This window comes from Microtus ochrogaster (genome assembly GCF_000317375.1).
Source record: "Microtus ochrogaster isolate Prairie Vole_2 chromosome 14 unlocalized genomic scaffold, MicOch1.0 chr14_random_1, whole genome shotgun sequence".
In the NCBI taxonomy this organism is placed as follows: domain Eukaryota; kingdom Metazoa; phylum Chordata; class Mammalia; order Rodentia; family Cricetidae; genus Microtus; species Microtus ochrogaster.
Window position 1 is genome coordinate 25,573,234 of NW_004949096.1, and position 27,888 is coordinate 25,601,121.

The 27,888-nt window shown below is 42.2% G+C and overlaps 2 protein-coding genes across 2 annotated transcripts in view; one reads left to right on the forward strand and one right to left on the reverse strand.

The window, feature by feature from the left end:
- Positions 1 to 5,019, forward strand: part of Ryr3 (ryanodine receptor 3) — a 571,876-nt gene extending 566,857 nt beyond the window's left edge. The window contains exons 101-105 of the mRNA XM_026787730.1: positions 512 to 668; positions 1,468 to 1,532; positions 1,913 to 2,013; positions 3,323 to 3,374; positions 4,177 to 5,019. Coding sequence (XP_026643531.1) covers positions 512 to 668; positions 1,468 to 1,532; positions 1,913 to 2,013; positions 3,323 to 3,374; positions 4,177 to 4,272 — 471 coding nt within the window. The 3' untranslated portion in view covers positions 4,273 to 5,019. The remainder of the gene's footprint in view (positions 1 to 511; positions 669 to 1,467; positions 1,533 to 1,912; positions 2,014 to 3,322; positions 3,375 to 4,176) is intronic.
- A 64-nt stretch (positions 5,020 to 5,083) lies between these two features.
- Aven (apoptosis and caspase activation inhibitor) overlaps positions 5,084 to 27,888 on the reverse strand; it is a 126,391-nt gene continuing 103,586 nt past the window's right edge. Inside the window, exons 3-6 of the mRNA XM_013352592.2 lie at positions 11,015 to 11,085; positions 9,025 to 9,120; positions 6,345 to 6,681; positions 5,084 to 5,605 (exon numbers count right to left, since the gene is read on the reverse strand). Coding sequence (XP_013208046.1) covers positions 5,490 to 5,605; positions 6,345 to 6,681; positions 9,025 to 9,120; positions 11,015 to 11,085 — 620 coding nt within the window. The 3' untranslated portion in view covers positions 5,084 to 5,489. The remainder of the gene's footprint in view (positions 5,606 to 6,344; positions 6,682 to 9,024; positions 9,121 to 11,014; positions 11,086 to 27,888) is intronic.

Sequence of the window (27,888 nt, forward strand, 5' to 3'; positions counted from 1 at the left end):
GCAATTTTACACAAGTGTATTTAAGATGTACTTTGACAGTGAACATGATGTTAGGTCAGGTGGTGAATGTTGAACCTGAGGAGGTGTCATGATGGCATTTGAACAGTTTTATGTTTAAAAACATTCTGATTTCAGGTTAGGGATGCTCAGCCCATACTTGATGGAAATTCTTGGAAAATATACAGAGGATAAAGAAGTAGAGCCTAAAAATCAGGCTGGCAGTCTTGAAGTTCGACAAGACAAAGCCAATAGCTGGTATATGCCATACCATCAGGCCTCACCAACCTTTTATTATATGCATCGCAATTCAAAGTAGGTTTTCAAAAACAGAGGAATTTTTCCACCCTGGTAGGCAGCAATCTGGGTGCAGTGGACAGCAAAGGCCAGCATCACTGAAGATGGTCCCTGTTCCCAGTTCAGGACTGTCATGCTTAGATGTGTAGTGTGAAGTGACCATGCTCCTGGAGAGCCATTCCCCTTTCACCTGATCTGCCACCACCATCTTCCCTAGTGCTACCTCTTCCACATGTATGTGGGAGTGAGAGCGGGTGGCGGCATTGGTGATGAAATCGAAGACCCTGCTGGTGACCCTTACGAGATGTATCGCATCGTCTTTGACATTACCTTCTTCTTCTTTGTCATTGTCATCTTGCTGGCCATCATTCAAGGTATGGTTGTCAATTACAGTACGTAGGAGCTGGATTAAATACATCTAGTTTGTTTTGCTTTTCTATATCCATCAAGTGATTGTTTTACAAAGAAGTTTTTTTTCCCTAATTCATCTAACTTGTCAATTTAACAATTCACTGAGCACTTATTGTCTGTGAATTCTTGTATATAGAGAGCCAAAGAGCCCCCTAGACAATTTCAAGAAACTTGAGGGCATACACAGAGTACTCCTCACCCTAAATTATGTCTTCATCCCTTCTGCTTCCTAGATGTCTCCTGTGGTTGCCTTACCCTTTTCTTTGTTCTCTCATGCGGAGAGGTGGGGAAACAGGAGAGAAAGGAGCTATAAAAATATGATATGTCTTATTGTCTTTAAGAGCAGATAGGAAGGTACTGATATTTTAGTCAACAGTTTGCTAAGAACTGAAGAAGATGATGAATTTAATTTGAGCCATGCTGAAATGTGGCACTGATATTTAAGTGTTGAGGACTCAGAAGCAAAGACGATGAGGGAAGACATTGATCAAAAACAATGAGAACACGTGATTGATATCCGGGGGATCAGGAGAAGAAAGAGTTAAGGGAAGCAGCTGTCAGCACTGAGGCACAGGAAGAGAAGCCATAAGAACTGACTAGCCAGGACCAAGTGTTTGAAAACATAGCCCTTTCCCCTTTAATTTTGTTGTAATAGACAAGCTCAGTTTGATAATATTTTTTTTTGACAAATCAAAATGGGCTCTGCCACTTCTCCCCTGAGACTATGATACAGAAGAGGGTACTCTGTATTTAAAAACCCAGGTCTGATTATTGATGCTTTTGGAGAGCTGAGAGACCAGCAGGAACAAGTACGTGAAGACATGGAGGTACCATTCTTTCTACTTATTTCAACCCCACACGTGTTCCTCAAACCATAGACAGGGATATTAATTAGGGCCATCCCTAAGCAAAACTACTAAATCTTCCCATGCCTGTTGTCTCGCTTTCTCTGCACAAAGCTACCAGCCCTGGGCACTAACGCCCTGTGAGCTTCACCCCGCCATGCCTGAGACACTGCTGCCTCTTGTCTCATACTGGAGGGGCAGCATCTTCAGTTAGAAAGGTGGGATGAATAAAGGCATATTAGCCCAAAGCATTAAACAGGAAGGCAGCTTTTTTTGTCCCCAGTTCGGCAGGCTGTTCGCAGTTTTCCTTCCTCTGCAACTATGCGTACTAAGGTGGTTTCCTTTTATGTTTGTTTTCATAGACGAAATGCTTCATCTGTGGCATTGGCAATGACTATTTTGACACAACCCCTCATGGTTTTGAAACACATACACTGCAAGAGCACAACTTGGCCAATTACTTGTAAGTAGTCTGGTGAAGGATGTCATCTTCAGGGCAAAACAAAATAACTCTGTCACAAAGTCCAGTCTGCTCATGTCGTTTCTCCCTTTCTGTTTGGAAGAGGTAGACAGGATCAGTAAAGGAACACTCTGTGTGGTGATCTGCCAGCTAAATAAATGTGCCAGGAAAAGGAGGTTACACTGGCCCAGGTCTTCGGTATGATAGAAGTATGAAATTCTCACTCTCAGTAGAGAGAAAGGAAGAAGCTGTCACCGTTAGAGCCATCTCTGTGTGCCAGGACCCAAGATAAAATCTAGTACTAGTGTGTGAAAACTCAAGGTTTGGGGCTCAGGCTCTGCTACCATGCAAGACACTTCCTCCACTTTCTCTTCCTTGACCAGTATCATGTTCTCCTTTCCCCAAGGGCATGTGACTTCTAGAAAGCATCTCTGAAGTCATATAATATGAACTGAGAGTGCACAACACTTGTGTGTCACAGACAGAGTCAAATCTTTGATCATTTAGCACAAGTGAAACCACACTGCCTTTCCCGAGATTTTCACAGTGAGGAACAAAGCAGTCTCCTGGGAGGAGGAGTGTGAATGGAAAGCAAACCTGTCCGTGGCTTGTCCTCGATGTGTGATTTCAAGTCTATTTGACCATGATAAACAGGCCTATTGATAATGCTATGGAAAGGCTCGGGCTTCTCTTTTATAGTAAGCAAGATAGCTTGCAAGTGGGTTTACCTCAAATTTGGAGGACTTCAGAAGGCTCTTCCTCATTGGCTTGGAGATGAGCATCTATCATCATCAGAAATGCTTCCCTGGTTCGTACAGGCTTCCTAGTTTTCAAACCATATTTCCAACTTATCTTAGTAGACGATGTTAGACAGTGTGGGTAAGAACTACCTTGGCCTGGAAGGGCAGCTCAATTGTTAAGAGCACTTGTTGCTCTTGAAGAGGACCCAGGTTCAGTTCCCAGCACCCACCCAGGCAGCACACAACTGCCTGTCATTCTAGTTCCAGGATGTCTGATGCTCTCTTCCAGACTCTGCTGGAACTTGCAGGCACACACATATATAAATAGTTTTTTGTTGTTGTTGTTTGGTTTTAGTTTTTTGGGGTGGGGTGGTTTTCAAGACAGGGCTTTTCTACATACTCCTGACTTTTCTGGAACTTGTTCTGTAGACCAAGCTAGCCTCAAACTTAGAAGCTCACCTGCCTCTGTCCCCCGAGTGCTAGGATTAAAAGTGAGCACCACCATGCACACTAATTTTGTTTTGTTTTTAATTTAAAAACCCCTACCTTTCCTCCATTTGTTCTTTTTCCAGATTCTTTCTGATGTATTTGATTAATAAGGATGAAACAGAACACACGGGTCAGGTAAGAGACAAGCTGCTTTTAACTAAGAACTAGGTGTGTCGTCTTTCTTTTACTAAGTCTTAAAACTGAGCAGTACACTGGGGATATCTGAGGCAAGTAGTCTCTTAGATGCATTTTTCCCGCCACCGTTTTTGTTACTTAGTAAGAAGTGAGAACTCTGGTGACTTCATTCTATTCCCCCAAGATCCCCTGATAATCCCTCCCAACACACACTGACATTTTCCAAGCCATTGTGTTTACTGCGTCTGTATAAAATAGCTGGAGGTGGGAGGACAGTAGAGAGGAAAAGACAACGAAGAATGGAGTGGGCGGCTGGAACAAAGAGCAGGAGATGCAGAGTAAGACTGTGGGAGAGACAGCACAACAAAGAGCGGCCTTGCATGTGGGCGACAGCAAGAACGTGGAGGTGTGGTGAGAGCGGATGAGTGAGTAGCGGTGTCAAGTAATCCTGTGACTAACTCTGAAAAAGAAAGGTGGGCCTAGTTACTCAAAAGTCAGACGTCAATGCCTAGGAAAACTTGACAGCTCAAACACTTGGGTTGTGGATCAGGCCTCAGGTAGCATGAAGTGTCCCCTCAACCCACCTTCTTTTTAGTCCCCTGAGGTTTGCCTCCTCCCCTTCACCATGATGGGAAGACAGCTCACAAAACCAAGCAGGCTGAGGAGAACGTGAGAACATGTCCATGTGATCTCACATCAGTTCCCATTGGTCTCCCTAAAGGAGACCACCCAGAGCAAAAACAAACCGGGCTTAGCTTACCAAGGTTTCAACACAAAGTACCCTTTGTTTACCCTGTTTCAGGAATCTTATGTGTGGAAGATGTACCAGGAAAGGTGTTGGGACTTCTTCCCAGCTGGCGACTGCTTTCGTAAGCAATATGAAGATCAGCTTGGGTAAATCTGAGTTCAAGACGAGCCGTGATTCTGGACAGTCACCTTCTAATGCAGCAGAATTATTCTTTTACACTGCTTTAAAAAAAATCCATACTTGGAAATTGCTCTGGCATTTGTGCCCGGTGGACAAAGGACGGCAAACTGTCAAGGACTCCACCCGACTGCTCGCAGGGATCTCAGCTCTAAAAGCAACTCGTTCCTGGGAAACAGCTCAGAGAAATATGAAGTCTTGAACACCTAAATTGTCGTGCAAGAGGGGCCTGCCAGGGACTGACGGGGAGAACTACACAAAATCATGTTCAACTTGTGTTAACTGCAATCTAATTTTTCCATGGTACTTGCTAGTGACTTTCCAGACTCAGCCTGAAAAGCTTTAAACAGCTAAAGAAATAGAAAACAACACTTTGTCGAACCTGAAATATCGATTAAGTGCCTTAAAAAAAATCTCTTTAGATATAGCTATGCAAGTTTTTTATGTTTGTGTTCCAGAAGGACAACTCGATTAACAGCTGTGCTGATACTGTCTCACCCTATGAACCTGTACTTGAAGGGTACTCACACGATTTCTTCAGTAACAGCCTCACAACTGCTGTCAGTGGAAGAAAGGCACTGGACTGAAATTTCAGAAAAATCCCAATCTTATACCAAACTTGAGTGATGCTTTATGGTCCTGTGTAAGTAGTGGAGCTGCCATGTTTTAGGTCAATCTCCTCCAATAAAATGAAGTGCCCACTGCAATAAAGTAACACATGCCAGTTCCTGGTTTGGCCTCCTGTCATGTAACCACTTCCCGTTCCTTTACTGCAGGATGGCTGAAGTCAGGGACGTGAGACAAGTAGCCCATGGGTTTTGTGGCAAAACAAAATTGCTACAGGCCAGAGGGTGTTTATTTTGACCAACTGCATGCCTTCTTGTTTGTATATATTCCCTTAATTAGCACCTGTTATTCCATAATGTTGTCAGGAAAAACATAGCTATGGCATCCCCTGTCCTTAAAGAAATCTATTAGGTGACTAAGTCAAATAACAACAGAAATAAAGGCCCAAGCAAGCCTCATACATGTATTCAGATGCCATCAGAAACAGAGGTAGGCATTGGCTGCTGTAAGCATTAACAGTACATGTTAGCGTAGGATATTCTGGTAAATTAGCCCATCCTCACTTAGAAGACAACCAAAATTTGCTTCAGGCCCATATTCCCCCTTGGTACCCCCTCCCCTCCTCAGGAAATCATGCTGTCCAGCCAGTCTTCCAGCTCTTCCTCGGTGACATTTTTGGATGTGCTTGTCTGTTCAGGCTCCACAATTTTCTCTCCAGTCATGGATGACTTTTCAGGAACTATGGAAATAAAATCAACATTAGCCACTTCACATCAATTACAGCGGTGAGGGTTAAGGCTTTTGGGGGGTTTGTTTGAGGATATACTTCAGCCCAAACTATTACTTTCTCCGTAACAAGGAAGAAATTCCATGATTGTCACCCCCTAAGATACAACGAATAGTATCTAAACAACATAAGCAAAGGCACAGGTTTGCTCTTCTATTTAGGCTGAAGATGAATTTCACTGCTCACAAGTGTTGAGTTTGTTTTAACACAAAGACCAACAGCATCGCTCAGTGTCCTTTTCCTTTTGATGCAATCCTGAAACATCGGAATGACTCCTGAGCTCTGTATATGACAGTTATCTTAGGCCTATCACATCAGAAGGACTACCAGCTCACAGAACATTTACAAGATATAAACATTCTTTTGCTTTAAAAACCAAATCAGTTTGCAGCCTATTTAGTCGGTTAAAAGGTCTTCCTCTGAAAGGCTTTTATAGCAGCTCAATTTGCAGCTCTAAGTTTAATACTGCAACTGGGCTGGTAGCCACTTTGGAAGCTTGAGATATTGAGTAAGAGAAAGTGCTGAAAAGGTCAGCTCAGGGGAAGCTGTGATTTGCCCAGGGGAAGAGATGCCTGGGACACTGCTGGATCAATGACAGGCACAGAGGGGTGGCGTAGGTGATGTGGTAGGACTGCTCCCATAAAAACACCACAACTGAGAAGATGAATGGGAAATGAAATGAAAGCCATGCCTGTTTCCTCCTGGGCCACCTGCCCATCTCTTTCTGGCTCCTGGTCCTGAGACGTCTGGTCCAGACAGGGTCTGTCGTCCTCTTTCACAGGTGCATCTAAGTGCAGCAGCATGTCCAGTTCATCTTCCAGATGGTCTGCCTCCGAGTGTGGCGGGAAGGGGGCTTTCTGCAAACCTTCTAGAGGGCTTGGTCTTAAACTGTCTTTGCCCAGAGACCTGGGACAATTACCAACAGCAGATCTGAGCTCGGAGATGGGTCCCCTTAACTGCATGCCCGGTTCCTTGCCATCCTCGGGTCTCCTTGGTTTCACCTGTGGAAGTTCTAAGGGAACTGTGGTCTGAAAGAGAGCATTATGTCGGAATTTAGTAGAGTCCTCCTGTCTGCCTAAGCACAAGAAGTTAAGGAAGCCATACAATCCTGTGACAGCCCACAAAGTACATCCTGTTGGGGCTCCACCGCAGCACTCTTCCTGACCCCAAGAAGGATAAAGAGACTTTGGGGAAACATCATAGGGCTGAGCCTCTGCCCAACCCCCCTCTATTATGTGCTAACTAACTCAGAGGTTGAATTAAAAGCCCATGTCCTCCTATCCCTTGGCCTGAAAGCTAATTGTACCACATGTCTATTTGAATCGATACTTAAGGCTATAATGAAGGATGACCTATCTGTAAAAGTGACTAAGAAGTAATTAGCCAAGGAGACCTGTTCACTGTGCTGAGATGCAGGAACACAGAGGGGCAAGATCATTTTACAAAAAGAAAAGAACTCAACTATTGTTTGAAAACAAAATGTCAAATGTGAAGAAAACAGACTATTTGGCTACTTTATAGAGAATTCAAATCCAGGTAAAACTGTAGTAATAGAAGCCAGGGTGATGGCTGTCTTGTGGGCATATGTAGTGGCCTCAGAGGACCTGACAGTGTTCTGACTATCCATGTAGATGCTGATTCCAAAGTTACACATACATATCTGTACATTCTTCCCTGTCTGTGCTGTGCTTCGAAGGCTTCCCATATGACCATGACAGGTCTCAGTCTGAGGTTGAGAAACCCTCTTTTGGGGTAAGGCCACAGGGATGGCAGGGACCCACAATGCCTAGGTTAGAAAGTGTGCCCTACAGTAACTGATCCCTACTCTTACTGAAAGATGTAGATTGCTAGAAACTCCTCAGACATTTTTCAGAAATTTACTTCAGCATGGCCTTCTAAGCGTAAACTAGGCCAATGTCCAGCACTGCAGTTGTACAAAGCAAAGCCAGGGTGTGGTCCTCCTCTCTATGCTAACCCTATAACTGTTAACAGTGATTTCTGTCCCGTCTGGTCCTGCAGCTGTTCAGTCCCAAATAAACACACAGAGGTCTACACGTTTGTTGACAGGTTTCTATTCTGCTTGATCCCACAGCCATTCAGCCCCCCAAAAACACACAGAGGTCTACATTAATTATAAACTAGTTGGCCTATTAGCTCAGGCTTCTTATTAACTAATTCTTACACCTTACAGTAACCCATAATTCTTGTCTGTGTTAGCCACATGGCTTAGTACCTTTATCAGCAAGGCATTCTCATTCTGCTTCTTGTGTCTGACTTCCTCTGTGACGACTCCAGATTACATCTTTCCTCTTCCCAGAATTCTCCTGTTCTCATTGCCCTGCCTCTGCTTCCTGCCTGGTCACCCTGCTGCCTGGCTACTGGCCAATCAGCATTTTATTAAACAAGGACAAGAAACAAATCTTTACATGGTAAAACCATTGTCCCACAGCATACAACTGTTTCATGGATCTCTGTGAGAACAAGGAAGTTGTTGTTTTCCTTATTTTTTTAACTTCCTAAGTGATACTAATAAGTGCAATAGAGAACAGACCTGAAGACTATGGATGTGCGTGTGCGTGTGAGGGGGGGGAGGAGAGAGAGAAAGTCTTTTACCTGGACCCAGGTGACAGTTTTCATAAGATGGCTTCCCTACTGTGCCTTAAGAGCACAGACAGAGCCATGAACACCCCCCTCCCAGTCACTCAGCACACAGACACAGCCATGAATACACACCTCAGTCACTTAACTTGCCTTCTATTCCATCAGCATAGTCTTTATTATGATTGTTTTCATGAATGTGGACCTGCCTGGGTCACCATCCCCGTTCACTGCAGCTCATGTGTTCTCACACCTCGGACCTCAGCTTATCCATTGTTTCCTGAGACCAGCCAGTCCTAGCCACACCATGATCCATCAGCTTCATTTCCACAAGCTCTTACGGCACACTGAAATTCATATTACCATTTCTATGCCTCTCAATAATTATTTCATTAAACTGATTAGTATCAATATTTTCCAGTAGATTGAGCTCAGGGAAGGAGGAACCACATCCACCTGCTCACCACTGTGTCCCTAGTGCCAACTCAGAGCCTGGTACCTGGATATTTTGTGGTAATAGCCAGACTTTATAATCTGCTATAGTCTTGCATTCAATTCTATATTTGATCCACTAAAATGTATCATATATAAAGCACAACAGTAATGTCAAACAGCTGCTTTGTTTTCCTTACAACGTTATAAGGTAACACCTCAATAAGAGGCCTCAGTTGATGATGGACAAGACAAGCTCAGGCTAAGACACCCTGCAGACTGCACTCTTCCCTTTGGTTCTTCCTCTGGCCCAACCCAGCCCGTAGGCAGACTGATTTTACCTGGATCAACTCTGCAGCAACGTTAAGCCGGACTGAGAGGGGCAGCTGTTGAAGGGCTCGAACCAGTGACTCACTGTCCACGTAGAGTGATGAATTCTAGATGGATGTGGAGGTGGGGGTAAAACAACTGTAAATAAGTCATCCATTGGAGATGTTTTTGTCCAGGAGTCCAATAATAAATCACATTTAATGACATTTGATGTCTCTCTACCAAACACTGAGCCCACAGCTCACTCACTCAGAGACACAAGGCAGTGATCACCATCACACCAAGCTGATACCCTAACCCTAAAACTGGGAGAAAACTAGCATTTTAATGAAATCTGACCAGAAACTTCCCCTAAACCCAGACTGCTGGTCCTAGGCAGAAGGGAGAAGAGCTGGTTAGGTGGTGACATGGTTGCCAGGTGCCATAAAACAAGCTGGTGGGTAAGCACTGTTTCTCTTCAAATCAGAAAACAGCAACTTCCTCTTTCCAGCCAGCTACGCTCAGTGTGGCGGTGGTACTAAAAGCTTCCTTTGACCCTTTCCACCCAGGAATGAAGCTACTACACTCCTGCACTGCTATCTCAAACCAGCATCCCTGCTAAGTCCATAGCCAAACCAGTGATTGATTATCTACTATTCTATTAGCTACCTTGGAGGTGTCCTGGTGACCTAAGGGAAGCAAAAGCTTAAAAGGTGGTCATTGTGACTTCCAGCACAGAGGCCAACACCATCCACCACCAGTGTTGGATAGGGACTTTCATAGGTCAGTCCAGGACTGTGTCTTTTCCTATAATTACGAACCACGTTGGTAAAAAGCCAGAGATCCCCTCACTTAGCAGCTCTATTGTAGGGCATCTCAAGTTGATAGGTTTATAAATTATTAGAGATGGAAACACAGTTCTTGGCACCTCAAGAGCAGAGCCTGAAACAGAAAGCCTACATTAGTCCCTAGTTCAAAAAACAGCAGAACATGGGGATCCATCTGAGTAAGCAATCTGGTTTTCCCACAGCCCCCTTAAAGCCATCCTGAAATGACTAGGTCTTTGGGAAGCCATAATGACAATGCTAACTGGCATTGTTTGCTCTAGGGAAAGAAAAGAAACAAAGAAATTCACCTCTAAATTAGATAACATATTTAAGAAATAAAACCCTGACAGGAATGTGGGAAGTGGGGCCTGCTGCACAAGCTCAGACCTGAGCTGGGGCCCCCAACACCCACGTCAAAGCTGAGCATAGCAGTGCATATCTGTAATCCCAGTCTGATGGGAAGTGGGGGGGAAAAAGATCCCAGGGGTTACTGAGCAGCCAATCTAACCAAAACGGCAAGTTCCAGGTCCAATAAGAGATTCTGTTTCAAGCAACAGGGGGCTAGAAAGATGGCTCAGAGATTAAGAGCACTGTTTTCTTTCAGAGGTCCTGAGTTCAGTTCCCAGCAGCCACATCGTGGCTTGCAACCATCTATAATGAGACCTGGTGCCCTCTTCTGGCATGCAGGCATGCACGTGTATGGGGGTGGGTGGGAATTCAGTACTTAATCCATTCCTTACTCAAGAATGCAGCAAGGTCCTTGACTAAACCTACAGCGTGAACGCAGCCTTCGTGGTTTAAGGACTGACTGAAGGCCTTCTACAGACATGTTTTTATTTCCTACATTTACCCTACTTGATGAAAGATAATAAAGAAACACAGTTAAAAGAGGAATGTGGGGGTGGGGAGGTGGGGAAAAAATAGAAAAGCAATCTATTGTGTTAAAATCACAACCATTAACTTCCTACTTCACAACTCAACCTGAGAAATTCACAGATGGCCAAATGAACTCAAGCTTGAAGGACCTGATGAACTTATGTAGTTCCCTGTACATGTTCTCTCTCCAGCAGGTAGCTGAGAATAAAATGCATATGGATTAGAGCTCTTTTCCATGGGATTCATCTCTGCGATAATGGAAAGGGGCGGGGCCTTGGCCTTGACATGAGCTAACCTACATTCAAGACATTTCTCTTACCTGTTTTGGACATGATGTTTCACCATCCCATTCTTTCTCTTCAGCAAATCGGAACTGTGAGAAGGAGTCCCCTAGGAATAGAAAAAATAGATATACAATACACACACACATATATATATATATATATAATTTTATATATACATGCATATATGCACACATATGCAATTTTGTACAGAAGATATCCAGTTTCTGTTTCCATCTTAGAGCATAAAGGACACTCTGAACTGTTAATCTTCCCAAAAACAATGACACCATCCTACAAGTCCTGGATCCAGTGCATACATCTGGGCACTGAAAAATGCTGTTGACAGATAAACTTATTTCCTTCAGTTTTCACTCAAACCACCATTTCACATATCATGGGGACAATCAAACAGGCCTGAAAACATTTACCTGTATCTAATCTATTTCCATCTTTTCTGGTCAGTGTACGCAAAGAAGTTTGTATTTATGACTTGGAGAACCAGCAAGACAGAAAGGGGCAGAGGAGACTGACGGAAGCATCTCTGGGTGGACCCACATGCTAACAGACATCTCTTTGATAAGTTATAAGCCTCCATTATCACTCCAAACTTCACATTGTCAGAATGCCGAACACAAACCAAACTCAAAGACTGCATTAGATCACCGTGTAATCCACAGAGTACCTGCACTGCCCTGAGTTCCTGAGGTCAGCAAGCAACAATGTGCGATGGTAACACAGGCGAGCACTGACCGTGATCCGGGGCAGCAAAGTCTATGCTCTGCCTCGGGCTTGCTCTGTACATGCATACACAGCTGAGGATTTGCATTAAGAATTCATTTGCACATGAAGAATTCTCTCTCAAGCTTCCACAAGGATCTAAAATTTGGTCCCGCTTCATTTACTTTCTATCTCCCCAGGCAGCCTGTTTTCGCATTTTCATTTTTACGCACCAGTGCTCTATCTCATCTTTTTCTTGTCCCGAAGACCACATGACTCTCACCCTTCATCTGCTACCTGTATTTTAAAACTCCCGCACAGGCCACCTCTTCCCTGTATGCTACTGTCCCGGTGATATAGCCATAGGCGTTAGTCTTTTCCTTCAATTAACTGAGTCAGGGAAAAAGACTTCAAAAAGGAAGACAAAGGTAAAAAGTAGACTCCTTCTCCACATCCACAAGTCTAAAACACATGATCATGGCATAACACAGGGCAAGATCAAATGCAAGAGAAACAATCAAAGTGGGGGAAAATCAATACATTCAGTTGTTGGTAAACCAATTGGACAAGAATGCAATTGTTCTATAGTTGGTGGGGAAAAGCAAAACAGAGAAGCACAAGAAAAGAACCAACTTTTTATTTTTTCGGCAGTAAAGCGGCTGGAACCCAATGCTTTGTGCTTGCTAGGCAAGTGCTCTAACACACAGTCTTACCCATAATCCTCATTTTGTTGTTTTTCTTAAAGAAGTATGCACATCAGCTGGGTGGTGGTGGTGGCGCACACCTTTAATCCCAGCACTCAGGAGGCAGAGGCAGGTGGATCTCTGTGAGTTCGAAGCCCGCCTGGTCTACAAGAGCTAGTTCCAGGACAGGCTCCAAAACTGTTTCTCTGTAGAGAAACCCTGCCACAAAAGACAAAACAAAAAAAAAAAAAAAAAAAAGGTACGCACATCAAACAATCTTACCTCAGTACAGAAAGTCTGTCAGAAGAATTGTCTCCTAACAGGGAGCAGGGGCTGTCACTGACTGTCACCTGCTTTTGGGACCCTTTCCTCCAACTGGGTTGCCTTGTGCAGCCTCAATAGGACAGGAGGTACCTGGTCTTTCTGCAACTTGATATGCCATGGCTGCCTGATATACATGGGAGGCCTGCCCTTTTCTGAAGAGACAGAAGGAGGAGGGGATGAGGGAAAAGAGGTAAGGTTCAAAGGAGGGCTGGGGGGGAGAGGAGAGGGAAGGGGAAACTGTGATCATACTGGAAATTTTAATCAGTTATTAAAAAATAAAAATTAGCATATGTATAAAATTCAGGCAGGCTAGATGACTTAACAGGTAAATGCATTTTCCACCAAACTTGAAACCTGAATTTGATCCCCTGGGACCAGTATGGCGAAAGGAGAAAACTGCCTCCTGAGTGCTGTCCTCTGACCTCCACACACTCTATGTGGCATGTGTGCCCAGACACACACACACACACACACACACACCTGAATAAAATAGAGATATGGCTAGGCATGGTGGTATACACCTTTAATCCCAGCACTTTGGGTATGGTGGAACTGTGAGTTCTAGGACAACCTGGCCTACATAGCAAATTCTAGGCCAGCTAGGCCTGGCTAGGGCTCCACCATGAAATCCAGCCTCAAAAGAAAGAAAGAAAAAGTGTGCAAGTGTTCATGCATGTATATGCATGAATGCACATGCATATATTAATCTCACTATCACAACCACTGCAATTAAAGAATGAATTATCAATACTAGAAAAATAGAAGAGATAAAGCCATGACAATCTGAAGAAAATAAAGACTGTCACTACTGTGCTAGGAAAACCCAAAGAAATGAGTACGGAAGGATTCAGAAAAATTATAATAAAAATAAGCATCTCTCTCAAAATCCAGTTGAGGGTAAGACAGAAGAGCATAATGTGAATATACACAGAATTTCTAGTTATTCGAATAAAGCATAAGAAACGCTTATTGAGAGCAACTGGTCCAAACATCTAATTTAATCTACAAAGTCAACGTTCAGTTCAAATCTCAAAATGATTTATCAATCAGTTTTTTAAAAATATGTAAACCAAGGTGTGCAAGGTTTGTTTATTTGTTTGTAAGACAGAATCTCACTATGAAGCCCTCAATGGCCTGGAATTCACTCTGTAGACCAAGATAGCTTCAAACTCAGGGATCCACCTGCCTCTGTCTCCCAAGTGTTGGGATTAGAGGTGTGCGCTACCACATCAATCCCATATATGCCTTTTCAAGCATGAAGAATTTGTCTCCAATTTTAAAAATCGATTAAAATATTTCAATGAATAAAATAAAGATCTACTCGTAAAATAGAAAAGTGCCAAAGAAACCCATGTGTGTGACCGTTAAGACAACAGAACATGATATCCATGAAAAATCAGTCTTGATTAGAACTAAAACATCACTATTCCAATACTCAAAAATATATTTTGTATGGATAAGAGATGTGGACATTTGGGGAAGGCAGAATAACAACAAACAAGGCTGAGTTTTGAAGTTAAAAAGTAAATATTAAATCGCACAAAATGAAGATATATAAAATCATTTTGTCTTCTGTGACCATAAAACCAAACTCAGAGATGACACAGTGACAAGACCTATTTTCAGCACAAAGAGCTATTGTTTCTAATCTGTAAACAGCTCAGAATAAAGCAACGCAGGAGAAAAGTGGGACAAGAGAATGCTATACAAAGAAAAATGGCTGCGAACATATGTAATAATCAAAAACCAACCTCAGAACCTGTAAAACTAGCTAATAGCTGACTGCTTTATTCAAGGCTGTTTTATTATTATTATGTGTGTGGGTACACATGGATTTGTGGGTGCATATGTGCACATGTGTAAGTGGAAGCCAGAGGGGTCATTCCTCAGGCTACCCACCTTTTTTTGTTTATTTGTTTTTGCTTTTCTTTTAGACTAACTTTATCACTAACCTGGAACTCCCAACACAGGGTAAGCTGGCTGGCCAGCGAGGCTAAGGGATCGACTTACCCTGCCTCCCCAGCACTAACACTGCATGTGCATATACCTATGCTCGGCTTTTTCTTTTTAAGTAGGTTCTGGGGATCAAACTTGAAGGTTCTCATACTTGAAGCATTTTGCTGTCTAAGCCAATTCCGCAGCTCCATTTATGCCATTCTTGAACTTCTATATATAAAACAAATGATCATAAGACCTTATATATCGTAATATGTAATCAGGATAGTGCTTCTGTACTTATTTGTATATTTCAATAATTTTAAACACCACCAAGAGTTTAATAATGATTAACCAACTTGCTGTAAATCTATTTTTTTTTTGCTGAGAACTAAAAAATTGCCCTTCCTCACAAATGAATCCATCTGAAGTAGTCAGAGCACTCTGAGGATATAACTGAAATATCCAGAGAGAAGTACACAGGCAGTTGGGCTGCCTTCAAGCATTGCTTTCTGCTCCAAGAACTTGCCAGTTCTCCACAAGGGATCTTGGAAGCAGCAAGCAACAACCTAGGTGGTATGAAGCTGGGAGCATCTCCTAAGCTTCTACATGGGTGGACAGAAAAAGGAGTCTAGAACCACAAAGGCACAAGAGTTGAAAGTCTAGGTTTACAGGTAGGACCATGCTACCTGTAAGCTAGAAGCTAGAAGCATAGCTAATACCTGAGTAACCCTCTGTTGGAGGCTCACTGTGTGCAAGCCTACGGTTGTAGCCAAAAGAGGGAGACTGACAGGAGCAACAGCCCAAAGCAATCTGCAGCTTTATACAGACTGTTTATTAGAGAAGAAGGAAAAACACAGGACACAGTAGAAAAAGATTCACAGAGATTGACATGCTGACAATATTACATAATGTATGTCAAACTTGGAAGAACAGAAACAGCTACAAACCATAAACAATTGATGTGGGATTCCCCTCTGTATACTGTGAATGTCGCTGATTAATAAAGAAGCTTCTTGGGCCTATGACAGGGTAGACTAAACTAAAGGCAGAAAAACTAAACTGAATGCTGGAAGAAAGGAGACAGAGTCAGTAAGATGCCATGTAGCCACCAGAGGAGATAGATGGTGGAATCTTGCCGGTAGGCCATGACCTCATGGTAATGCAGAGATTAATAGAGATGGGTTGATTTAAGATCTAAGAGTTAGCTAGAAATATGAATAAGCTAATAGGCCAAGCACTGTTGTAATTAATATAGTTTCTGAGTGGTTATTTCTGGTCTGGACATTGGGAAACGAACAAGCAGTCTCTAGCCAACAAAACAATGACACTCATGACATTTCCAACCCACAGAGAAATCAAGTATATACAAAGAAGAAAATTTTAAGAAAGAATGAGATATCTAAAATACTGCTTTCAATAAACATCACAATGATATAACTTGACAGTGGTTTTGTTTTAAGACCTCAAAGGGCTGGCAGGATTGGCCAGTGTTGGGAAAGCACTTTGCAGGCCTGACCTGAGTTCCGCTCCTAGAACTCACAGTGCAGGGTTTTCTTCTGACACTATATTTGTGCTGTAACATACATACGCTCTATCCCTGCCCCCTCCCCGTTTTCACCCCTTTTGCCCACATACTCTAGTTCTCTTGTTCTCTCTCACACACATAATAATCATTAATAAAAATTAAGTTTTAAATAGTCCACATGGATGAAGCACACAGAGACTAATTGCAAATAACAAACTTGCTAAAAGAACTGGACTGCTATCTAGCCTGCCAAACCCTCTCATTCTGGCACTGAAGATGAAAGGATGTTAACATTTCCAACTGTGAGCCCAGAACACAAGTTCTTCTAAAATATTACTAAAATGATTCCTTCTAAGTGATACTGTGGCATGCATAGAAAGAATGGTGGCGGCACCATCTGCTGTCCCTTTCTTACAGGTCAGACGTGATTGTATACAATCAAGGGCAGATTTGATTGTGTACAATCCAAGGCCTTCTTTAAGAAACAGTGCACAGTAGGTCCACAGCATGCTCAACCCTACTCCAGCACCAAGGGAAAGCGCCACATTCTTCCACCAATGCCATGTTTCATGACTTATAAGAGATTGTAGGGCAGCCTTACTAGACACCCACACAACATCCTAAAGCAAAACAAAATACTGGGGCTGTTCTGTAGCCTTCACCTCAACAACCCTCCAAACCTAACTCTGCAAATTAGAATGCCAACATGCAGGCCTAAGATGCTCGCTAAGAGGACAATCTAAGAATCGCTAAAATAGCAGGGGGAGGCAAGGAGGTAGAAATGGTACAGAGCGAGAGGCTCTGCTTTCTTTTGTACAAAAAGCTCAGGTGGCAGCAGTGGTGCACCCATACTATCAGGGGAAGGCTGGGAAGGGAGGGTTGTAAGTTCAGAGCCAGCCCCATTTAAAAGCTGCAAATCATTCTGCTCCAGAGAAAGAGTTGATATGCACACAGCAAAAGCTGAGATGTGAGACAAATTTTATTTATTATGTTTTGAAAGTCCTTGCTCTATTGCCAACTATGGTTATCTTCTATAGCCAAAATGGGTTTTTCCCTCAAAAAAATCAAGTAATTGTGTAAAGAATCAAATATTAGAAAATTATGGGCATAGACAGGAGGGGGGTACTTTAAGGATACTTCCAAACATTCAAAAAGAGGCTGGGGAGATAGTTCAGTAGACAAAAGAGCTTGTATAAACACAAGGATGGGAATTTAGATTCACCTGAAATAACCTAAAAAACCAGGCACAGCCTTGCATGCCTGTAACCCCAGGACTGGAGGCACAGAAAGAGGCACATGTTAGGGTTTACTGGCCAGCCAGCTGTGTAAAAACAGTTAACTTCAAGTTCTGTGAGCAACCTGGTCTCAGGAAATATGACATAAAGTGATGAAACAGGACACATAACAGTCTCCTCTGGATTCTGTACACACACACAGACACACAACCCACAAAAATTAATATAATAAATAAATAAATCAAAGAGCGTATTTTAAGCAGCACACAATGCTCTAATTTCTTAGATTCCCTGGGTAAAACTCATCACCATCAAAGAGATCTCCAGTTCCAGGTGCTGATGAGGCACAGGGCCTCTACCTGCTCACTCACTATTTGAGAAGATGAAAGCTTAACTGTGGAAGAAAATGACTGTCATCAGCACTCTGTCCTGGCATGGCTAGTCTGGCAGTACCTTGTTCTGCCCATCTCAGAAGGAGGCTGGTGCCTACTGGATATGGCCAGCCTGTTTAGAATGCTGTCGTGACTGCAGGTGTAATCTCACAGCTGTCGGTACCAGCTAGGAAAGCAACAGGCCTGCGTGGTGCCAGGACAAGACTCACTAATAGAAGTCTTACAACAATATTTCAGTTAAGCTTGTGTTATGTTTGATTATTTATGAAACATATACATAACATTCTATGAAAGCCTTTTTAAACTAGGCAGATCTACATGTACTGACACTGAAATATTAACTATTGCTTCAGTTATATAAAAATCAACTTGTAGTATATGAATATGATGCTTCTGAGATATATATATATACATATATATTTGAGATGTATATATCATATCCTCAAACTAACAAAATAACCCAAGACAGCTATCTACCTATTATTTTAGGAGCAGTTGTCTCCCAGAGGGTAGTGGGATTGAAGAAAATTTTCATCTCTGCTAATCCTTTTCCAGTTGAATTTTCCTTTGTCAACAACAAGCTATTTTGGGGCACTGAACCAACAAATAGTAAGAGAATCTGTGAAAAAGTTAAACATTCTTGAGGGCAGGAACTAAGATTCTGTCAACTCCAGAATTCATTGTCATATTAATAAATTATTTTCTAATTAACTAATAAAGTCCCCTCCACATTTGCTAGAATTTTCTAATTTTTACCATATTAAACTTCTCAATGTCCTCCATCATAGTACCCCAATATTTAATATGTTGACACCATTTGAAGGCATGAAAATCTAAATTAAGAAATAAAAAGTACTTTGTTTTGGAAATCATCATGGGCTTGTGAAATAATGCTATAGAGTTTTTTAAAAATATGAGCTTTTATCGAATCTACATAGTCCCATGACAATATTGGTGAGTTAAAGTGGCATACATAGCCCATCTCTGCATTTAAGGTGTCCAGGTCCCTCACCCAGCTTAACTTCCCCACACTGTCTAACAGGTGCCATATGGCCCCAGGCAAAATGGACAGAAGCTTGCTAGACTCACAGAACCAGGATGCTTCAAAAGTCTGCACACTGTCACAGATAGCACCGCTTTCATTTTAAGTTTAAAAAATCAACAAAGAAAACACTTTCAGCCAACGAAAGCACCTAACACAATCAGAGAGCCTGGGCATTCAAGTCAAACTGTAGAGCACAGGAGACATGACAACAGTGCCTTTGCACGGCACAGGCCAGGTGGACAGCAGCACAGACGGTTAAAGTACCCACTGAAGCCTCACACCCCGTTCCTATCATCTGGCCATTTCCCACAAATGACATCCTTCCTAGTTCCTATGATTTTTTTTTTTTTGTTTGACTTTGGAGACAAGGTCTCTCTACATAATCCAGGCTGGCCTTGAACCTGTGATTTCTTCTGCCCCAGTCCCCCAAATCCTGGAATTACCATACCCACCAACTGTTCTGAGCTTTTATCATGAACTTGACCCATATGCCTTGTTTTGCCAGCTTTGGACAAGCACTTCACTGGAAGCTCCATCCCTGCCCCCTTGTTACCATCATCCCTTACCCTCAACCAGAATCCAGAGTCTGAGAAATCACACATGAGCACTATAGTCTGACGAAGCTCCCACAGAGAATAGGAGGCCAAATGATCTCCACAATGGTTGCCATGGAGATGGAAGGCCCCAGTTCTTTCTGAAGATTTCCCATCTGTGAAACATAACAATATTTGGAAAATCAGAGTAAAACTTAAGTCCACAGGCTCACACAGGTCCAGGAAAGATCCCAATTCAGCCTATAAGGCATAAAAATTCTCATCACTCTCAATTTTTAGTCTTTTCAGATTTGCCATTTTAAATATGGATATTTTTCAGTGTTTAACCTAAAACAGAACAATACCTAACACTGTTATTGTGAGGAAGACAATACAAGCCATTAAAGTATCTTAAAAGTTAGGTCAAGCTATAAGCAGAGAGGTAACCAAATCTCTTGTCCTACCCAACTGTGACTCATAATTAGCTTTCTCACCAGCTTTGAGGCTCCCCAAGCCCCTGAGCATCAAATATCCTCATTGAGCTTTACATATAGGATGTGCTTATCTTTCTAACACCCCAGAAACCAGGTGTTCATCTGCATGAAGAATGTGGAGGGACAGCTGGGAGTCAGAGATTAGAGTTCCAGACTTTATGAGAGAAGGATGATGCTGTTATTCTGGAACTTAGAATGTTATTTTCCTTCAAATTATTGGTGAAATACTTCTGCGCTGACTCTATCACCATTGGAAATATGATTAAAAAGTCTTTAGATCAATCATTTTTACAAGAAAGCTAACATCAAACCGTGGCACAGCATTCCAGAATAAGCGTGAATAATCTGAGAAGACTGAATAAATAAGAGAATCCAAAGAACTTCAAAGGGACACAGACACTGTTAAGATCACTGAGTTGATTTGTGGAACCCTGAGTCAGTTAGGCTCAAGTCTGAGCGTATGTAACAAAGACATGGATAATCATGGCAGCTTAAGATAAAAGGCTGTACCTCTATCAACCAAATGACTTCTAGACAGGCTGCCCCCTCCCAGTTCACTCTGCCTGAGAGGCCCTTCTCATCCATCTGAGATGATGGCCAGAGCTCCTGCTATTGAGCCAAAACTGCAACATCAAGAAGGAAGAAGAGTTGAGGGAAAGGGACACATGGCACTCATAGCCAGAAACAACAGCGCATCCCGCTTACTTCTCATACATCGACTATCTTTGCGGAACCAAAAAGAACATACCATAACTTTTCTCAGAAGTCCTAGGGCCAACTCAGAAGTAAGAGATCTCTTCTCACAGAAGAAGAAAGGAAAGAATGTGCTGTATAGTATAGGCTCTCTTACAGTCAATAGCAGCAGTTTCTAGGGTAGGAGGTTGTGCCTAGAAAAACATGAACAACCACTGCCCCCCAACCAAAATAATTCAGTGACAGTCCTGTAACATCTAAACTTCTTTGGATGGAATTTAGTTTAGAGAATATGTCTTTTAACTTGCCCATCTTGCTGATAGGGGATAAGTGTGAAACAAAATTTAGTTTTCCAGCAAAATGCATGAGTGTTTTACTGAGCAGTACTATTTTCTATGGTACTATAAGATAAACCATCCTCTTCTTTGTTTTCATACAAATCAAGTGAACAAAAGATTCATGAGACAGAAAAGCAGTTTAGGAGTGCTGAAACTCCCTTTCCCGTATCATATTTCATGTACATTCATGTATGTAATGAGATCTTTGTGCTGCTGATGTAATTAGGCAAGATTTAATGCGTGGGACACGAGAGTAAAGAAGGACAATGAATAGAGATCTAATGGGGAGAGGAAGAGGAGGGAGGAGGAGGGAACTGGAGGAAGAAAGATGAAATACTGCATGTTTTCTCTCATTCAGAATCTAGACTTAAGATCCATGTGTGCATGCACACATGTGACAAGACAGCAAAAGAAGGGAAGAAGAAACAGAAGAGGACAATGGGGGCACAAATTCGACAAGGTACAATGATTTACATGCATAAAACTGTCTTACTAAGGACCAAGAAGACAGCTCAGTGGGTAAAATGCTTGCTGTGCCAGCCTAATAACCTGAGCTCAATTACCCAGAATCTTCTTAAAGGTGAAAGAAGAAAACTGACTCACAAAGTTGTCCTCTGACCACACATTGCCATGGGTTGTGCATAACCCCCTACATGTCACACATAATACACAATAATATTAGTAAAATGTAAATGTCACAATGAAACCCACTATTTTATGCTAACAAAAATTATATATGTATATAAATGATTTGTCCCCCTAAAAGTTGATTTCATTTATAACCTGACACCCCCAGAATTAACTCTGAGCTAACACTCCCAATATGAATTTTGTTGGTTACCTCAGCTGATACAAACCATCATATAAACTATCAAAGAGTTCAGATCTAACAATTGATCTGCCCAAATATAACAAAAAAAAAAGTCAATGCTTACACAGGAAAAAAAGATTACAGTAAAGGAGGAGTCTTTTATTTATTCACTCAGCAAAATTACAAACAGCTACACATGGCAGGTGCTGCTCCAAAGCAGAAAACTGAATAATGTATTGCCTGCCTGAAGTGAGGTCATAACATACCAACCACAGAGCACACAGGGGAGACACAAAGACGAAAAGAAGTATCATGCTGTTGCAGAGGAGGATGCAACCCAAAGGAGTGTGGAAGCAGTGAGGCCCCCTAGAAGAAAGGAGGCCTGATTTGAAGGATGGCAGAGGAAAGCGGGGTGGTGTTGGAATATGATATGAAATGTGGTAGAATAATGAAGGAGAAAAGCTACAAATGGAAAAATGTATTATAACTAAAGATGTCATATTAGTGATGATGTAAAAACGACCCAAAATTACGATTAATCGTTCACACCAAATGTTCATGGTTTAGATCATTAATATTAATATTCCTATTATCTGTAATGTGAGGTCTATAAAATACCTTGGGAATTCAGATGTGATATACTTCTCTTAGATACTCTAAGAGACATTACTTGAACATACCTGCAGAAAATAGCCATTATATTTTGAACACTGCACAATACTATTGTTTGACTCTTTGTTTTGGTGCTGGAGATGGAACCTGGGGCAGAGCAACATCTCTGATCCCATTTTCCAGAACTATACATTATGATATCAAAATCTATTCCAATAACAAAACCATAAAATGGATATCATTTAACTACAGCAGGAAAGACTTTAAATGGTATACAAAGTAAAAATTTAAAACTCTAGGTCACATTATTCAAAGAATGGTGGTTTCGTATATTTTTTAATTATTTGGACAAGGTCTATTTAGTCCAGACCTGCTTTGAACTCCCAATTCTCCTGCCTCAGCCTCTCCAGTACTGGGATTACAGGCATGTGTCACCACATCTGGTTTATGGGGTCTTTAATCTCAGTCAGTACAATAAAATTATTCTCAGCAGTGCAAGATCATTTCTGTGCATATCCGGTGAGTGTTTATTTTTTGTCGTTCCCTCTGTTGGCATGGGGACTTTGTTTTGAAAATTATTAGTCGACTAAGAGGCTCGCACTGTTCCCTGGATTTTTCGACCTCACATATGAATATGTCTTAGTTACCTATTTCTCGGTGTCTCCCTTCTATTCAACTCAATGAGTGTGAGTAAGTTTCTGCATGGAGGGAAAATCAGAATTGAATTTCCTTTCTTGCTTTAGTATGTTTTTATTTTTGGTAAGCACTATTTTACTGAGCTGTGATTTAGAAGAGCAAACACTATCCAGGGTCATTTTAATTTTAAAAGATTTTTGATTCAGCTTCAGGTCAAAATTTAGAGCACATTAAAACCATAAACTGTAGTTTCCACAGCTACCAATTTGCCACACAGTCTGAAGGCAAATCCCCACCTGGTGCCCAGGGTGGTTCCACTCCTATAACATTCATGCATCACTAACACCCAGGTTTTCATATCTTATTACAGTTTTCACTTTTAGCCTCTAAGCAGTGCTTGCAGGAGTTCCAGTAGTATATGCAACTCTGACCTTCATGAAGGTCCCAGCCCCTTACCCATGGATGATGATTTCTGCATATTACACACGCTGCAGTCCACCATATACCTCTGGGACTACTGCAAGGCCTGGCACATTGCAGACAGAAACTGTCCTTACTACATGAACCTATGCCGAGAAGAATGAATGACCCAGTGAGTGAACACACAATTCTAAGACTAAACCAAAAAAATTACTCTAAGTAGTCTATGTGCCATAAAGGAGAAAGGAATGGAGAAATAAGAACATTTTCATAAAGCTTGCTAAATATGTAGCAGAAATGTAAAATACAGAATTACGTTTGCAATCACAATTTTCTGGGACTGAGGATTTCTGATGGGAACGAGTGGGAGAGAGTTGAAGACGACAGAGGTCTTCAATTGTAGTTGCTCTTAAACAGCTCTCAAAAATGAAAAGAAACTAAAGATATTCCAAGATGTAAATATTTTAGATGATGACTACTGAAGTCAGTATTACCAACCTGTAACATGGTAAGTGGTTGTTAAAAAAGGGTTATAACAAGTCTAAGATACCAAAAACCATGGCTTTAAGAAATTCTACTTGTTCATAATAAACAAGTTTTATAAATTCCTCCTAGGAAAATTTTAATATATAGGAAGGGATTTGTACAAACAGCAGCCTTGCTTATATTAGAAGGCAGGATGTCCCGCAGGCCTGTCTGCTTTCTGAAGTGCTGTTTGCAGTGCATAATCATTCCATTTAAATTCTTTTTTAAAGTTCCTGTCTGCACTTCACATTTCCTGGAGGAGAGGTGGGGTCAGCACTGCGAGGAGCGATGGACCATGAGCAGACATGGAGGGGGGCTGTGGGAACTGGGGATGCGTGCGGTCAGCGTACCCACCTGCTCAGAGTTTCACCTCATCAGCTCCTCGGACTCAAATCCAAGTGCAACAAACCAAAATTAACTGGTGCTCCACCCACACACAAGTTCCTTCTGATGGCTCCTCAGTAAAAGAATAGGAAGAAGAGACCATCCTGATGCCAGGGGCTTCACAGCCTTTACGCAGCAGCTCCGAGAATGGAGCACAAGGGGGCAGGACTTCCACTCTTCCGGCAAGAGGAAATGAAACCACTGGTAGCTGACACTGGAGCTTACTGAAGGGTAATGAGCTAAACAGTGCCTGTAGCTGGGGTGGTAAGATTGCTATCCAACAAGCACACAAAGAAAGCTGCAAGTCCAGCTGCAGGAAGCGATCTTTTCCTTCTAAATGACCTTCAAGATTCATGTCCCAACATCAAGCTAAGGTTTGAGCACTGTCCTTCTGACATGTGTTCTCTCAAACTGGAGTTACTGTGTCCAAGAATAAAATATATGTTGGAAATACTTTTGTATATTACTGGACTTTCCCACTTACAATATATTTACCCCCTATTACATAAGTGTGTGTTATGCCTACCGTGCTGGAGTCGGGAAGCTGGTGCTGCACAATGTGGCACAAAGTACCCGCTCTCACAGGATCTGTGCGCTAACTAAATGTACTACACTTTCTGCTGTTACTGTTTTTGAGACAGGTCTCACTGCATATCTCTGGCTGGCCTGAAGCTCATTATGTAGATCAGACTGGGCTTGAACTTGTCACAACCTTCTTGCCTCTGCTAAAATTTCAGGAGTGTTGCCACCACACCCTTTTTGAGAAAGATATTTAAATAAATTTGACTATTTCATAAAATCAACCTATTTTCTATTTATACTCATAATTTTATTGAAAATTATGCTTTCTTAGTATTTAGTAAATATCTTTTTGCCATGTGTATGTGTGTTTGTGTGTGTGTGTGTGTGTGTGTGTGTGTGTGTGTTGCATAAAGATATACGTGTACATGTATGCTCACGTGTGTGGAGACCATAAGTCAAAGTCGAATGTCTTCTTCCATCACTCTCTATCTTAGTTTTAGAGGCAGAGTCTCCATAAACCTAGGACCTGAAAGCTCAGGAGCTTTGGCCTGCCTTTCCAGCAGTGGGACCACATGGACTGGCTGGGGTGCCACTTTGTATGTGGGTGCTGGGGACCCGAAACCAGGACCTTGTGTTTACACAGCAAGCAATTCACCAACTGAGCCATCTCCCCCAGCCTCTTATGAAGTGTACTATGTGATTACAGAGAGATTACAAGCCTTCTTATCACAGAGAGAGTGAGGGAAAGGGGGAGGAAGAGAGGAAAGGAAAGGGAGGGGAGGGAAAGAGAAAGGAAGAAAAAGAATGCTAAAATAAAAGGGAGCAACAAGAGAATATAATGGGGAAAAGACAAACTTTTCACATTGTTTCCTTTTGTGCAGAACCTGGATTTCGTGTGTGTGTGTGCGCGCGCGCGAGTGTGTACACAAATGTGTGCATTCACATGAATATGTTGGCATGAGACAGGAAAGCAGAGACTATCTGGAATGAAGAGGCTCCACAGGAGTTGGGTGGGGGGTAAGGTGAACAGGAACAATGCATCCCCAGGACAATCCATCATGAAATCCACTTACCTATTATCTTTCAAAAATAAAAAACAAGAAAGTTAAAAAATAATATGCTGTTTTAAGTTAATTCAGGTGCTTTTATAGTGTTCCAATTTTCTACACAATGTTTCCTAGATGCCAACTGTTAAGTGAACCTGTGTAACTAAAAGGCAATATCTAGAAATTAACCTTGGGGCTACATGTGCGATGCTCTAAGTCTTCAGTATATTACGTTCCTAGAATGTTTATTTAAAGCGTGTTTCCTTCAACTTCCCTCCGGGTCTTAGTGTCTCGTGCTTTTCACAGGAGTTCTCAGGGTCTTCAATCCTGCCTTTGGTGGGTAACATCTGGAGTCAAAACTAAATTATTTTTATCCCCTACAATAGAAATGCATTTTAAAAGCAGGCTGGGGGATTGCTGGAGAGTTGGCTCATTTGGTAAAGGCACTTGCTACCAAGTCTTAGCAACCTGAGTTCAATATCCATGAGCCACAAAATGGAAGGAGAAAATTAATTGGCACAAGTTCGTCTCTGACTGTGACACACACAAAGGCATATATCCTTACTCCCCACGGCAATAAGCAAATGTATAAAAGGATGTAAAAGTCAGACCTTGATTTTGACAGATGTTCTGTGGTAGACATGTACCTGTTGCTTTACGTGCCCTTTTCCTGTGGTTCCCACGCTCTTCCTCATGGATACTCTCAGAACGCAGGATGCTTTCACTCTGTATTACTGGTTGTCTGGTCTCACTCACATCTACTTCTTAACTGAATTTTTGCAACTGCATCCTAACTGGTTTATTTATCTCCAACATAACTTCAGAGCCTCAGCGGATCAACCAGAGAAGCAGAACAGTTTAATCTCTACTTAAAAATTAAAATTGGTGGCAAGGTATTGCTACATTGCCCAGGCTAGACTCAAATTCATGATCTCGCCTCAGGCTGCCATGTGCACATGTATATCTGATCCAGCCATTCTGTATTTTATATAAAGTATAATAAGTCCTATTTCCATCCAAGACTGAGGGTGAAATGTATCCTTCTACTGAAATAGCAAAAACAAACAAACACAAAACAAAACTGGTAGCAGCTTAAATAAATGCAGGCAGACTGTAAAGGATATGTACAGCTTTAATGAAGAAATAAACTTACAGAACCAAGGTTCCTGCGTAGCACAGGAAGCAGAAGAAGGGGCGTGCCTGATTTATAAGTAAACATTCGCCCAAGGCAAGCCCGCCCCCTAAGGGGCTGGCTTAACCCTACAAACTGGCAGTGAGAAACAAGGCCTTCGGGATATTGTACACCAGACAACTAGGGGTTTATCCCAGTTGACTGGCAAAAATTTCTTGCTGTGGTGCAGACACAAGAAACTACACAAAGCTCAACAGACTCCATGAAGTGAGAGGAGAATCATGGACAGAGGGGAAGCACAGAAACACATGACAGAGCAAGACGGTGAGGAGGGCCTTCCATCTTGTATTCTTGCCGAGGTCATCTCAGGGTAACTAGACTTTGATTTCCTTGACGGAGAATCCCCTGGAAAATCACCAGCTGTGTTCTAGGAGCCAGAGGTCAGGACGTCCCAGCTAAGTTATCTGAGCTTTGGTTAAGTTGCCAGCTGGTGCAGAACTCTTCCAGCTAACCGCTTAGCTTAGCTTCTGTTAAACTGCTTGCTTCTGAGAAGCTCCCCATTGCAGTTGCTGATTGAGATTCCAGGACTGGATTTTGCCTTTAAAAAATCCCATGATCTGGACATGAATAGCTATACCCGAGTCCCCAAATACTTGAGTATAGTCCCAGCTAGCTGGAATGAAGACTTTCAGTTGGCTATGAATTGTATCTGAGTGGCCATCTCTGGTGGGTACCCAGAAACACCTACAGAGGAGAACGCCTGTCATGAGGAGCCTACAGATCAAAGGTTCTGGCGTTCCAGGCATACTTCCCAAAAGTACCCCGCAGACCACTGAGCACATCCAAGGGCAGAGAAAAACAGACACCCAAATGTGCTGCAGAAAGTGGGGTTGAGCACTTGGCC